The sequence below is a fragment of the Gouania willdenowi genome, chromosome 9 (assembly GCF_900634775.1).
Source record: "Gouania willdenowi chromosome 9, fGouWil2.1, whole genome shotgun sequence".
In the NCBI taxonomy this organism is placed as follows: Eukaryota; Metazoa; Chordata; class Actinopteri; order Blenniiformes; family Gobiesocidae; genus Gouania; species Gouania willdenowi.
Window position 1 is genome coordinate 29,636,350 of NC_041052.1, and position 13,875 is coordinate 29,650,224.

The 13,875-nt window shown below is 42.3% G+C and overlaps 1 protein-coding gene across 2 annotated transcripts in view; it reads right to left on the bottom strand.

The window, feature by feature from the left end:
* The window catches only part of LOC114469948 (formin-binding protein 1-like), a 35,589-nt gene extending 23,473 nt beyond the window's left edge, over positions 1–12,116 (bottom strand). Inside the window, exons 1-3 of one of the 2 annotated variants that reach the window (XM_028457874.1) lie at positions 11,914–12,116; positions 5,555–5,670; positions 5,283–5,333 (exon numbers count right to left, since the gene is read on the bottom strand). In XM_028457874.1, coding sequence (XP_028313675.1) covers positions 5,283–5,333; positions 5,555–5,670; positions 11,914–11,952 — 206 coding nt within the window. In that variant the 5' untranslated portion in view covers positions 11,953–12,116. The remainder of the gene's footprint in view (positions 1–5,282; positions 5,334–5,554; positions 5,671–11,913) is intronic. The other variant, XM_028457875.1, reaches the window with a different exon arrangement.
* Positions 12,117–13,875: the final 1,759 nt, after the last annotated feature.

Genomic DNA, 13,875 nt, shown 5'->3' on the forward strand with positions numbered 1-13,875 from the left:
CCATGATGAATTCATGTTGGGTGTGGGATACATATGTATGTGTATATACGTATATATGCATATGTGTGTATCCATAAAATGAAGAGTCCGTCCTTAAGACTGCTCTACTGTAAAGTGCCTTGAGATACCATTGGTTATGATTTGGCGCTATACAAATAAAGATTGATTGATTGATTGATGACATACCATGTCCCAGAGAAGATCCATCGGCTTATCCAGGGCTACTACAGTAGCTTCAGGTTAAGCTTTATGTCTGGGAAGATAACATCTGCATGGCATTGGCTGGAAAAAGGCATTGTCACTGGTTATAATATATCAGAGGTGCTGTTTGCTCAAGCAATGAACATGATTGTCAAGGTGACAGAAGTGGAATGTTGAGGTTCTCTGTCGAGATCTAGCATGCGCCTACCCACAATTCGAGCCTTCATGAACGATCTAACAGTCACATCAACATCAGTGACTGGGTGCCGCTGGTTCCTCCAAGGTCGGGAGAGGCTGATTACATGGGCGAGAATGTCCTTCAAACAGACCAAATCCAGATCCCTTGTCCTGAGGAAGGGGATGGAAAAGCATTGCTCCTTTGTTGATGAAATTCTTATTCCATCAGTCTCCGAGAAGCCTGTGAAGAACCCGAGAAAGATCTTTGATGGCACCTTGAGTGACACAGCGTCAATCCATTCAATCCGGGAGGACTTGAAGACAGTGCTGTCAGCAGTAGACAAGTCAGCACTTCCAAGCAAGTTCCAGGCATGGATCTCTGAGTACGTAATCCTGCCGAGTCTTCTGTGGCCACTGCTGATATAGAGGTTCCAGTATCCATGGTTGAGGGCTTCGAACGGACCATCAGCCAGTTCTTGCACAGGTGGCCGGGCTTACCAATGAGCCTCAGCAGCAATGCCCTGTATGGCCACGCCAACAAGCTCCAGCTTCCATTCACTGGTCTGATAGCGGAGTTCACGGTCACCAGAGCCAGTGAAGTCCTACTATACAAGGACTTGGATGACAAGAGAATATCCTCTGCGGTCAGTGAGGACTGGATGGAAGTGGCACGCCAAGGAGGCAGTGGAGCAAGCAGAAGTGAGCCTGAAAAATGCCATCCCAGTACGCTCCGTTGCAAAAGGTGGATTAGAGCTGGGGAGCCTGAAGAGAACCCAGTTCGAAAAAGCCCTAGGGAAAGAGAGGCAGCGGCTGATTCAAGAAAAGACCACTTCAATATCATGGCTAAGTACACAAGTCTGAGAGGACTAGACATCTCCTCAGGTGCAACAACAGGAATAGCTGATTCCACTGGAGTGCGGTCGGTATGCACATGATATGGCTTTAACATGCTGACATGGCAGAGATGTGTTACACGGCAATGGTCAGGGGTGGAGATTAAATAATCCCTAACCCCACTCTTACTTTTAACCACATATGGACCACTGAATCGCGTCTGTAAACTGGAGCCAGGAACAGGCAATAAAACCAAAATTCTCTCACCAGCTTTAAATTCTTTGGTTTTGGCATTTTTATGAAACCAAGACTTAATTCTGGCTCGAGCTACGCCAAGATTATCTCAAGCAATCTCACACGCCCTGCGCAGTTTGTGTCTAAATCGACACACAAAAAAAAAAAAAGACGCAGAACCCGATCATACTTCTTTTAATTCCAAGATGACCAGTAAACGGGTTAACATGAGCAAGTTTTAGAATTTCGTTCCGATAGTGAGTGGGAATAACAATTTGCGTAACAACACTCCAATCCTCCACTGGGGAAACATTCAGTGGCGTCCATTTAAGCATCAACAACCTGTCACTAATATAGTAACCAGTAGACATGGATTTTCTTTTGTCCCCAGTCAAGGCGTCATCAAGCAAATATGTCAAACTCCTGTCAGCCTTTTGATCAGTGATCAATTGCTGTCTAGACAGTGACATGCCACTCACATCGGGCTTGCTCGCTCTGACTTTCCCAGCTGCTGCAGAGCCATTATCAGACTCAGCGTCGAGGCTACCCATAAAACTTTCACTCAAATCTATATCAGGTTCTTTCTGCTCCAGTTTACGTTTTGCAGCAGCCCGCGTGACAGCACACAATGTAAAAACCCTTGGGTAAATATGTGCAAGGTTATCAGGATGAGTGAGCACACACAACAGGTAAAGGTGTCACCTCCGGCATCATAAACACTTTACCCCCTGCTAGATCATGCCCCATTATCATAGAAATCCCTCTTATAGGGAAATCAGAACACACACCGACCACCTTGGATCCTGACCACAAATTAGACTGAATCAAAAAAATATGTAAGGGGACTCCAACATCCTGCATATTAAAACAGCGTACAGGAACATCTGAAACCACAGCAGTATTGTTATTTAACGGCAAAACCCCCTCAAGGATGAAAGACTGAGAGGCTGCAGTATCACGTAGGATTTTCACGGGGATATTTTCACCGGCACTGGACAAAGACACAAACCTGTCCATAAACAAAAGGTTTCAAATCAGCATAATCATGTGGGCTCTGAGCTCGAGGTGAACGACTAATTTTAACTACCGTTTCCACCAAAGCTGCGGTTTTTGTGTTCTTATTCTTTAACACCGGACAAGAAGCAATGACATGCCCTTTCATTTTGCAATAGAAGCACTTCACGTCATCTTTGCCTTTAACCTACAGCGCCTCTAGTTCAATTCTCCCCTCAGACTCAGAACCAACCGCCGCAGCAGCCACCGTGGGAGTTATATTGTCCCTGCTATTCGCATTAGCGCTCTCAGTCTTAGGGAAGGAAAAAGGGCGTTCCACAAATACAGCTTTGTGCGTTAATACATATTCATCAACAAGCACCGCCGTTTTAGACATCTCATTAACTTTAGATTCATTCAAATAGGTATTATTCAAAAAGAACTTCTTTCTCCCTCACATGTTCCACATATGATTGGTTAAAATATTTTTTCAGTTTACGGAAGCTCTGCCTATAAGCTTCCGGGACCAGCTCATAAGCACGCAGAACAGCTGCTTTAACTTTATCAAAGTCAAGGATGCATAAGCTTTCTGTGCTTTCCCTACAAGTGAGCACTGCAATAACATGGACCACGCCTCCGTTGGTCACCCAAGAGACAAGGCAACTAGTTAAAAAATAATACATTATTTATCAAAATCCCTTTCATTAAATTGTGGGACAAGACGAATATTTTTACCGATATCGAATCGTGTCTCTCTTAACTGCAGTTGATTTTGCATGGCCAGCTTCAACTCCCTGAGATGAATCTGAGATGCCTGCTCAACTTTTTTCTGTTCCATAGAAAGCCGTTGGAGCTCCAATTCCAACTCCTTTAACCGAATAGCATCATCGACACCAGATTATAACCGAGGGTTTTTTGGAACAATAGAAGGAGGAACAACCTCACACACGTGGAGTGACTCGGATTTAATACAGGCTTTTTCACCTGACGTGAAACTGAAATGTCATAATGCTCAGCCAGTCCAAATAAATAATCTTTAGTGCACTTGTGCAGAACAGCTAAAGTGGGTGATGCCACAAAATCCTCTAGGGAAAAACTAACCGACATAATTGCTCAGATTGCACACAACCACCATAGACGCAAATAATCACCCGCCCTGCTCACAACACCAGGTTACTGGACTCTAAAGGGCAAACTAAATAGAAAACAACTTAACAATAGGAATCAAATTTTGTTTGGACAAGCCCCCATAAATATGTTACAACCCAAACGGATTCAAGATATTTATAAAGGACACAGGAAACCATATACAGTTTTATTTATGCGTTGCCTGAGGAAAAAGTAGCAATCACTAAATCCCTAAATCCCATGTCCCAAAACAAACAAACAAAAAAAAAAACAAGGAAAGAGAGGGCAACAATTTACAAAGTAAACTGAAAGTTGGACCTGACGAGTCAGCTAAACAGAACAAAAAGGTGCAGTTCCAGGTTAACCCTGTACAGGGTCCGCGAAGCTGGAGCCACACCCAAGCTAAGAAATGAAAACCAACGACGTCTAAACCCACCCAAAGAAAACATGAACACAGGACTACCAATCCCGCCAGGTCTAAACCAAAAACATAACTTTAGAATCAAAAGGATCCAGTAGTTTGCATGCGGCTGTCAAACTCTGAACAGGTGAGCATGCGCTCCCAGGCAAGGTGCTCCGCCAGCAGAACAGATGGTGTTTCTTAAATCTAACCTGAAACAACAACCGCAAACCAGGGGGTGTACATCACACTGCTCTGAAAAGAACCAGGCTTACAGGTTACACCTGGTTTACCCCCCTCTGACTACACTGCTTTTCCCATATCAAGCTGTTCTCAGGCAATCAGCTGCCAGTGTTTTTGTCTAGTGCAGACCCATGAGGTGGATCACAGAGTTCATGATCAGAGACGCGAGGACGTATGAGCTACAGCTTTGACTGAAACCTATCAAACGAACATGATATCATCTGTTACTGAGCAGTGAGAATAAAGGGTTAAAGTTGGAGATATTGGTCATAGAGAACAACTGAAGCATGTCTGATCACACACTGATCCATTGATTAATTGGACTTTTGATGACTTTACTGTTGTTTAACAAACATCATTCAATCATCTGTTATTGATTGGACTCAGAGTGCTTGATCAACTCAGCACTAAACATTTAATTGAAATGAACGGAGGGAGCAGCTGGGCTGTGTGCGCAGTTGGATGTCACATCCAACACTGCAGCCCCTCCCTCTGTACAGGTGAGCAGTGTACACGTGAGATGTGTGATTTAGCCCCTCCCTCTATGTATATTCAGAGCTTTCTCATTGATCAATCTCTGATCGATTAATAGAGCTGCCATGGGAAACAGGAGGTCATGGATGCTTTAAAACACATGCAGACTGTGATCATCTCATTAAAAAGTAAAGACACGTTAAACATGTAATCAGACCAGGATTTAAAATCACAATCAAACATTTCCTTCACATTATGTTTTATTTCCTTAATCCCACATTAAAGTTGTAAATGGACTGAAGTCTGTTTCCATTGGTCTATCATTGTTAACGTCTTGTGTCTATGAACCAATCACGTCACTGCTGATATTCAGACCAACAACACTCACTCGTGTGATTCTTCTTAGCTTACATTACAGAGCACATCTTCATTAAGGCCTCACTCTGACACTTCTGATTGGTTCTCGTTCACAGGAAGTTAGTCTTCACAAATGTAATGTCACCGTTCAATAGGACGTGACAGAAGTGTGATTGACTCGTACGTGCAGCTCTGGTAGCTTGGCTCATTAGCGCTCTTATCTTAGCCTCACAGTCCTCACCTGCTCTCCTCCTCTCTGCTTCTCTTTGGATGATACTTCTTAGACAGCGCTCTGAGGACACACAGACAACAGATAGAGAAAAAGGTGAATCATATAGCTAATCAGAAATGTTAAAGTACAATATGAAGAACAAGGTAATGATTAAAAATTAAACTGATGTTTTTATTCACAGTAAACTGAAATAAATCAGGATGAATGACACTTGCCATGACTTTCAGATAACCCTCACATGACCTTTATATAACCTTCGCGTGACCTTTAGATGACCTCACCTGATCTGTTTGGCATAGCCGAGCTCGATGTCTGCTCGCTCTTTAACAAACTTTGTGTATCTCTCCAGGAAGTCGATACCCCAACTAGTGTGTTTCTCTAGGTGATCAAACTGATCCTGGAACAGACACACAGACACATAGTTACAGACACACAGTCACACACACAGAGTTACACACACAGATTGTTACAGACACAGAGTTACAGACACACAGTCACACACACACACAGTCACACACACACAGAGTGGTGGAATGTCCATCAGTAGACCCTGGAGTTTTCTCGGTGGGTTGATCAATATTTTTTATTTATTTATTTGTTTATTAATGTATTCCTTTATTTGTTTGTTTATTCATAAATGTATTGTCCTTGGTAACTATGATAACTCTCTGACCCATCAGGCTGCAGACAGCATACAGAGTCAGAGTTTAGTGTGTGTGTGCCTGCCTAACTTTCACTAAACTTATCTATTTTCAGTAGTTAGGTGTAGTGGCAGGTGTGTCGTGAGTGAAGCTGCAGTAATCATCAGGCGGGCTTTACTATGTAGCACCGTTTGCTGATCTGACTCAACACTACAATCACTACCACCCAATGGACAGGTGTCGTGACACAGACTGTAACCGGACTAAATAGTAGTCCGTTACACACACACACACACGTAGACGGTGATCGATTGTGAAGCGCACCTGATCAGTGTGTGTGTGTGTGTGTGTGTGTGTGTGTATGTGAGACTCTCATCTCCTCCGTTGGTTCTCTCTCACACACGCACGCTGCTGAGAAATGTGCAGCTTTCAACACAGCAGCCATTGCCGTCAGTAACTTCCAGGTGAGGTCTGTCCGGTCTAAATAGCGACCGGTCAAACTAACATGAAAATAAACGTTTCGAAATGTCATCACCAAATAAAGAACAGTAAAAAAGTATTTTTCCTCAAAAGAGAAAAGAGAAGTCCACAGGAGCTCGTGCACGCACCGGAAGTGAGCTGTGCAGTGAAATAGATATAGATGGTGCGCTAGCACCCCCTCACACTCTGAGGTCAAAAGTTGAATAGGTTTCATTTCGGGGCCGTCCAGAAGTGAAATAAAATTTAAATAAATATTTTGAAATGACCAAATTACTCCCAAATAACAGACACACACACTTGGGGTATTTGGAACCCGTTGACGGAGTTCACACAGACCATCCTTGAATTATAGTATAGACTACTATCAATCAATCAATCTCAATCAATCAATCTTTATTTGTATAGCGCCAAATCATAACCAATGGTATCTCAAGACACTTTACAGTAGAGCAGTCTTAAGGACGGACTCTTCATTTTATGGATACACACATATGCATATATACGTATATACACATACATATGTATCCCACACCCAACATGAATTCATCATGGCGGCAAGGAAAACCTTCTGTTAAGCAGCAGGAACCTTGTGTGGATCCCATTCCTATGATGAACAGCCATCCACATGGTGTGTTGGGTGTGCTGTGCTGTGCTGTGTTGGGTGTGTGCAGAGGAAAAGGTGGAGACAGAGTTGTTGAGACTCTGTAACTCCACACTGAGGATCCCACGGACCTGCAAGACAAAAGCCAGAAGGAGTACAGGAGCAAACACACAAGGGAAGAAGCAGACATAGAGGGAGTGTTTGAGAGAGGAATGGGACCCTCTCCGGTCCCTCTCTAACCTAAATGACCTCTCTCTTAACGCCCTCTCCAACCTCTCTCCAACCGAGCATGCCAGACCCCCCCCCCGGCAGTCTATGCCTATTGCATCTAAATTATGAGCTATGAGCTGGTTCCTAACTAAAAGCTTTACCAAAGAGGAATGTTTTGAGCCTAACCTTAAAGGTAGAGAGGGTGTCTGCCCCCCGAACCGTGGTTGGTAGATGGTTCCAGAGAAGTGGGGCCTGATAACTGAAAGCTCTTCCTCCTATACTACTTTTAGAGACGAATGGAACAACGAGTAGTCCAGCATTTTGAGAGCGTAGTGTTCTGGGGGGATTGTATGGCACTACAAGCTCCTTGAGATAGACTGGTGCCTGTCCATTTAGGGCTTTATAAGTGAGAAGAAGAATCTTGAATTCTATTCTATACTTTATGGGAAGCCAATGCAGAGAGGCTAATACAGGAGTAATGTGATCTCTTCTCCTAGTTTTAGTCAGTACACGTGCTGCAGCATTTTAAACCTGCTGAAGTGTCTTAAGCGACTTGCTCGGGCAGCCTGCTAAAAGAGAATTACAATAATCCAGTCTAGAGGTAACAAAAGCATGGACTAGTTTTTCGGCGTCGCCCTGAGACAGGATAGATCTGATTTTAGCAACGTTACGGAGATGAAAGAAGGCAGTTCTTGAAGTTTGTTTTATGTGAGAGTTGAAGGATAAGTCCTGATCAAATAGAACCCCAAGGTTTCTAACAGTTGTGCTTTGTGCCAGAGTAATGCCATCTAGGGCAGTTAGGCTAGCATAGGTTTCTCTAAGTTGTTGTGGGCCCAGTACAATGACCTCAGTCTTGTCTGAGTTGAGAAGAAGAAAATTTTGGTCCATCCAGGCCCTAATGTCCTTTAGACAGGCCTCAAGTTTAGATAGCTGATTTGTCTCACCTGGCTTCATTGATACATACAGTTGGGTATCATCAGCATAGCAGTGAAAGTTAACAGAGTATTTTCTCATAACATTACCAAGGGGGATCATATAGATACAGAAGAGGATTGGACCTAGCACAGAGCCCTGAGGAACCCCGTAGCTTACTTTAGTGTACACAGAAGACTTATTATTCACGTGTACAAACTGGTACCTATCAGAAAGGTAGGACTTAAACCAGTTTAGGGCAGTCCCTGTGATTCCAAGTAATTTCTCTAATCTCTCTAGTAGAATATAGTGATCTATAGTGTCAAAAGCTGCACTAAGATCTAATAAAACCAGCACTGAGAGTCGTCCTTCATCTGAAGCCCAGAGTAGATCATTAGTTACTTTAACTAAAGCAGTCTCTGTGCTGTGTTGAGCTCTAAAGCCTGACTGGAAGTCCTCGAACAGGCTGTTGTTTTGAAGAAATTCACAGAGCTGAGCTGCCACAACTTTCAGTGCTCGTCGGAAGTATGCACTCATGTGGGAGCCTAAGGGGTATAATTGTGTATTTTTGTATCTTTATTTCGGGGCCATCCAGAAGTGAAATAAAATTAAAATAAACATTTTGAAATTACTCCAAAATAACAGATACACACACTTGGGGTATTTGGAACCCGTTGACTGAGTTTCAGGTCGAACTCACACCGCGTCGGGGAGATATTTGCTCCACACACGCACACACACACACACATGCACACACACACACAGACATCTCTTGCTTTTTAGTTAGATGCTGCAAAGAAGTGGAACAAACTGCCAGCAGAGCTGAAGTCAGCATCTAATGTGAGCATTTTTAAATCAAAGTTTAAGGCACTCTTTTTCTCTACTCTGTATGATTGAGAGGGAGATTTTTGGTCATGTTGTTAATTCAATGTGTTTGTTGCTGATTTTAAGTGTTTTTACTGCTGATTTTAAATGTTTTTACTGCGAATTTTAATGTTAACGTACATATATGTAATCTCAAATCTGAACGTTCACTGGTTATAAACAGCACAGAAGGAGGTGAAGAGTTGGATGAGACGGTGGATTTAGAGCAGCGCACACTCGGAGCAGAGCATGTGTGGATCTAGGTGGACAATTAGGAGTGTGTTGATCGTATTAGAAGGCGATCAACAAGCGGTGAGACTCGGAGCATTTCATGATGCCGCATTTCATTGTGCAACAAAACACGTTTCTTTACTGTGCAAATAGCAACAAACACTTTGAATTTTTTAATCAAAAGCCCAGTCTTACTGTTGATTTGTTGTTTGATAGAAGGAAACCAACGTTCAGATGTTTGAGGTGTCACAAAAGCTAAAATCATTAGCCTCAAAGATAATGTTCTGCTTGACAGTCTTTTTTCACAAAAAACCTGATTTCTCAGCTTCCGGATCAAAAATTGGCATTTTCTGTGAAATCTACCTGTATTCAACTGCTGATTACGGAAAAAACAAACATAATTTTTTTTTAATGATGAAGAGTCTATTCTTTCAGAATCTGTATTTTACATAATCATAGTAAAAATGGTTCTGTGGGTCTTACTTTATCAGTCAACATGCTCTAAAATGGCCGGCAGTGAGGGGGGTATATGTATATGTGATTCTTAGGCTGTTGAATGTTTTCTGTTGAACTTTTTGATCATGTAAAGCACATTGAGTTGTCTTGTGTATGAAATGCGCTATACAAATAAATTTGGCTTGCCTTCTTACTGTGATTTCTAGTGTCATCTACTTCCAACACATTTCTGCTGTTTTCACTCACGGTTGTTGCAAAAATATGGCAGAGGTTTCTTTTTGGGTTACATGGAAAGATCTGAACCCGTCCAACATTTAATGTCTCACAGAGTGACGTGATGTCACAGGAAGAGCAAGAATGAGTCCTACGCTGTCTTTATCTGATCAAAGCAGCTTTAACTTAAAGTTAGTGGGAGTAAATCTTCATCATCGTCATCATTACTTGGCTATGAGCCAACTGTACTTCCCGTTGTATTGGTTTAAAGAGTTTTAAAGAGTAACAAAACCCCAAAACCACTTTTTACGATGTAAAGATTAATCATGAGGCAGTAAAAATCGATTCAAAGGTGTCACAGTTCACATCGATACTCGCAGTAATTGAATCACTTTCAATTTAGAATTCAAAATTCAGGACCGTGTTTTAAATCAGAAGTGTGGAAGCATTCCTTTGTCAGGCATGCTGTGAAATGCATATTACACAGGAAAATAGAGATTTATGTTTTTAAAAAGTTTATATACGTTTGTTTTCAACAGCTAATTGAGAAAAAAACTATTTGTGGTTGAATTCTAAAAAGAACTGAGTCACAATTTAATGACCGTGGTAAAATATGGGTCCCAGGGTGAGACCGGTTGAGAACCCCTGTTCTAAATCCACCTCGATCTGCAAACCTCACACACTTTATTTAGTAAGCTCTATTTAGTAAGTAATGCTCTGCACCTGCAATGCCCACAAAATTAAGTTGTCATACATTTCATGAAGAAAAACATACATTTTAGTCTGTGAAACTAAATGAGTAGAGTAAGCATTAAGAGTGCAATTCCTTAAAGCACATTACTGGCCTTACTTTACAGCACTGTGGCACTTTTATTTTCTTATTTGTTAACATGCCTGTTGGGTATTTTAAGATGAAGCACCATTCATTTTTAGATTAGACATTTTTATTTAATATTATTTAATCTTGCACTAAAGTCTAAAGTATTTTTTTTTTTATTGCTTGATTGATCAAGCTACATCACAGAAGTGCTCTGTTTAGGGTTGAATGTTAAAATAAGGTGAATAAAATAAATAGGGACATCCTGGATCTGTTTTTTACTCTTCTTTATCTTTTTAATGTATTATAGAAGTAACGGATCGGAACTCGGTATCGGCCAATTCTCAAAATCAAAGGACTCGGACTCGGGGGCAAAAAAACCTGAACGGGACATCCCTACAGACAATAATAAACAACCTGAGGTCACAGAGGCTTCGTCTGATGATAGGAAATCAGCTCCAGAAAGTTGCTTTAAGTTATTGTTCCTTTGCTTGATCTTCATCACTGAAGATAAAATAAAACCTTCATAATCTTCTAACATCCAAACGTCCTCATTGGTTCTTTAATCGTTACCTCCTGAGGACTGTAAGGTTTTTCTTCTTCCAGATCTTTTAATAGAACAGCTTTGTGGACAGATGACAAGAGTAATACTATTTCTCAGTTGTGTTTATTCTAATTAGTCTAAGTAAAGTTTTAGCAGCAGGCCTGCTGTTCCTGCTAACAGCTCACACACAGGTGAGTACCGGTAGTCAGAGTGTGTACAGACATTTTTGGGAGTCTTCTTGGGCTTTGGGAAGGGGGCGGACAATGGAGAGGCTGGCGCAATGTTTTTGGCTGATTTATCACCATGATCTAGTCCAGCCAACTGCATTATGACCTTGGGGTTATGTGAACAGAGCATAAAATGTGTGAGACTAACATTGAAAAATCCAGAAATAAAAGAAATATCTCAATGCAGGACCAATCACAGCTTTGGGTTAAAACCACAGACACTTTAAGGCTTCACCATCTGTACCAACATCGTGAGTCTGTACACAGACTGTAGTGGACCACAGAGCCCAGGACACTGTCCCTGTCCCCCCCCCCACACACACACACACAGACAAAGAGAATCACAGACGTGCTGCAGCGTGATGGAGGATGCTGCTGCTGCTGCTGCTGCTGCTGCATGTCGTCACCGCGTGTTGCTATGGGACACACGCACCGTGCACTCACCCACAGCTCGGTTCCCCAGTTGCAGCTCATCATCATCATCTTCTGTGTCCGTTTTTCTCTTTAACTACGATCCTCGCGCTCAACCACCGACCGTCTGTCTGCACGTGCACACGCACAGGATGCGGTCATGCGCTGTGCGCGTCCCCGTGGGTCTTTTGTGACCAGCCAAAGATGCGGAGTGTACGTGTGTTGTCTGCGCAGACTCGGTGTGAGCCGCTCAATAACTGAATTTCATCACTGAGTTGCTGGACCCACGTGGCCACTTTTTTTTACAATAAAGAAGATTTGCGCACTGCGAGTCAGTCACCAGTTAAACCGGTCACCACATCAACCGAAACACCTGGATTTTTGTTCGTGTCTTTATGTTGTGGATTACCCTTTATTTAAACGCTGATGTGAAGAGGTTGAATAATTCTCCACTGACATCTTCATAACATAAATACAACATTTATTATTACATGATGAAAAAGTCAGATACAGACACCATGGCTTGTGAGTGTGAGGTCGAAAGCAGCTCTGAAGCTCCTCTGACCAGCAGGTGCTTATATCAGGGCTGCCAAGTTTCAGAAAATGACAAGAATGAGACTTTAGTGACGTGCTCTTCAGCGCTTTGTTTTAACGTTGATGTTGTGTCCTCCAAATGCTAGTTTGTATTACAAACACCAACGGCATGAAAAAGGTGACAACAAAACCCATTGTAGGGGGGTCTGGGGCATCCTCCCCGGGATTAGGAGTGGACAGATACCGGCCACAATCTGGAACACTCTAAACAGTACAATAAGGCAAAATACACTATTTTCTTCAAGCTTAAAAACATTTATTTAACTCAACTTAAGAGGTGTAAATAAATGTTTTTAGGCTAGAAAAAATAGTGTATTTATAGTGTATTACACACACACACACACACACACACACACACACACATATATATATGATATAAAAGTACCTAAAAAAAACAACTATTTTGTCATTTTCTGAATTTAAAGTTGGTTAATTCTGTTGTGATATTCCTCAAATGCACTCCATTGCTTAATACATTTGACATTAACATTAGTAAATGGTTAAAAACCCATTAGATAATTGTAGGTGTGTTTCCTAATTAATACAACATGTACTAGTGCAGATGTAGCAGCACTACGGCGTCCGCAGACAAAATCCCCTCTGATTGGTCTCCTTGTTGGACGGGCATTATAAAACGGGAACGCTGGGTGTCATTTCCTCATTGCACTGTCAGCTTGGGGACCCGCCCATTCCCGGTTTCCCGTCGTGAATCGCTCTCTAACCACCAGAGCAGCTTTGGGTTTTTCGCTGCATTGGTGCCCATGCTCTCCGTGGCGCTGATGTGCACTCGCCTTCTGTGTTTGACAGCTTTTGACAACTCTGGGTTACCGCCGTGTACGCCTCTCCTTGCTTCCTGCTGCACTGGTGCGCGCTCTCCTTCAGTGCTTGTGACATGGCCTGAAAGCTGTGGCTGTGTATGGCAAGCCAAAAGGGCTAAAAAATCGCGTTGATTTTGATGCGTTGATACGTAAAAAGCGCACTTTTAAACCCGCAATTCACTGTGTCTACACGTAAAAGTATGGAAAGCCATCGAGGTCCTTTGGCTCCTATAGCTTGATAGAAGTGCCTCTTTACCATCTCTACCTCGTTTAAAGCCATAATAGTTCCAAATGTGACTTTGGCAGCGTAGACTGTGCAGTAAGAAGCCAGGAGAACAGTAAAGGCAACCGCTATGACGAGGACAACTGGGATTGGTTATCTCGGTCAGTCAATCAGAGTTACTCAAACTATGGCACGCCAAGAACCAAAGTTTATTGTTAAAAAAAACAAAGACTATTGAATGGGGAAATAAAAGCGTGAGAAATGTCAAATGTGGCGTGAGAATGGGTCAAATTGCGTGACTGTCACACTCAAAGGGTGATGCTTGGTAACTCTGCTATATACTTCAGTGATACGTCACCT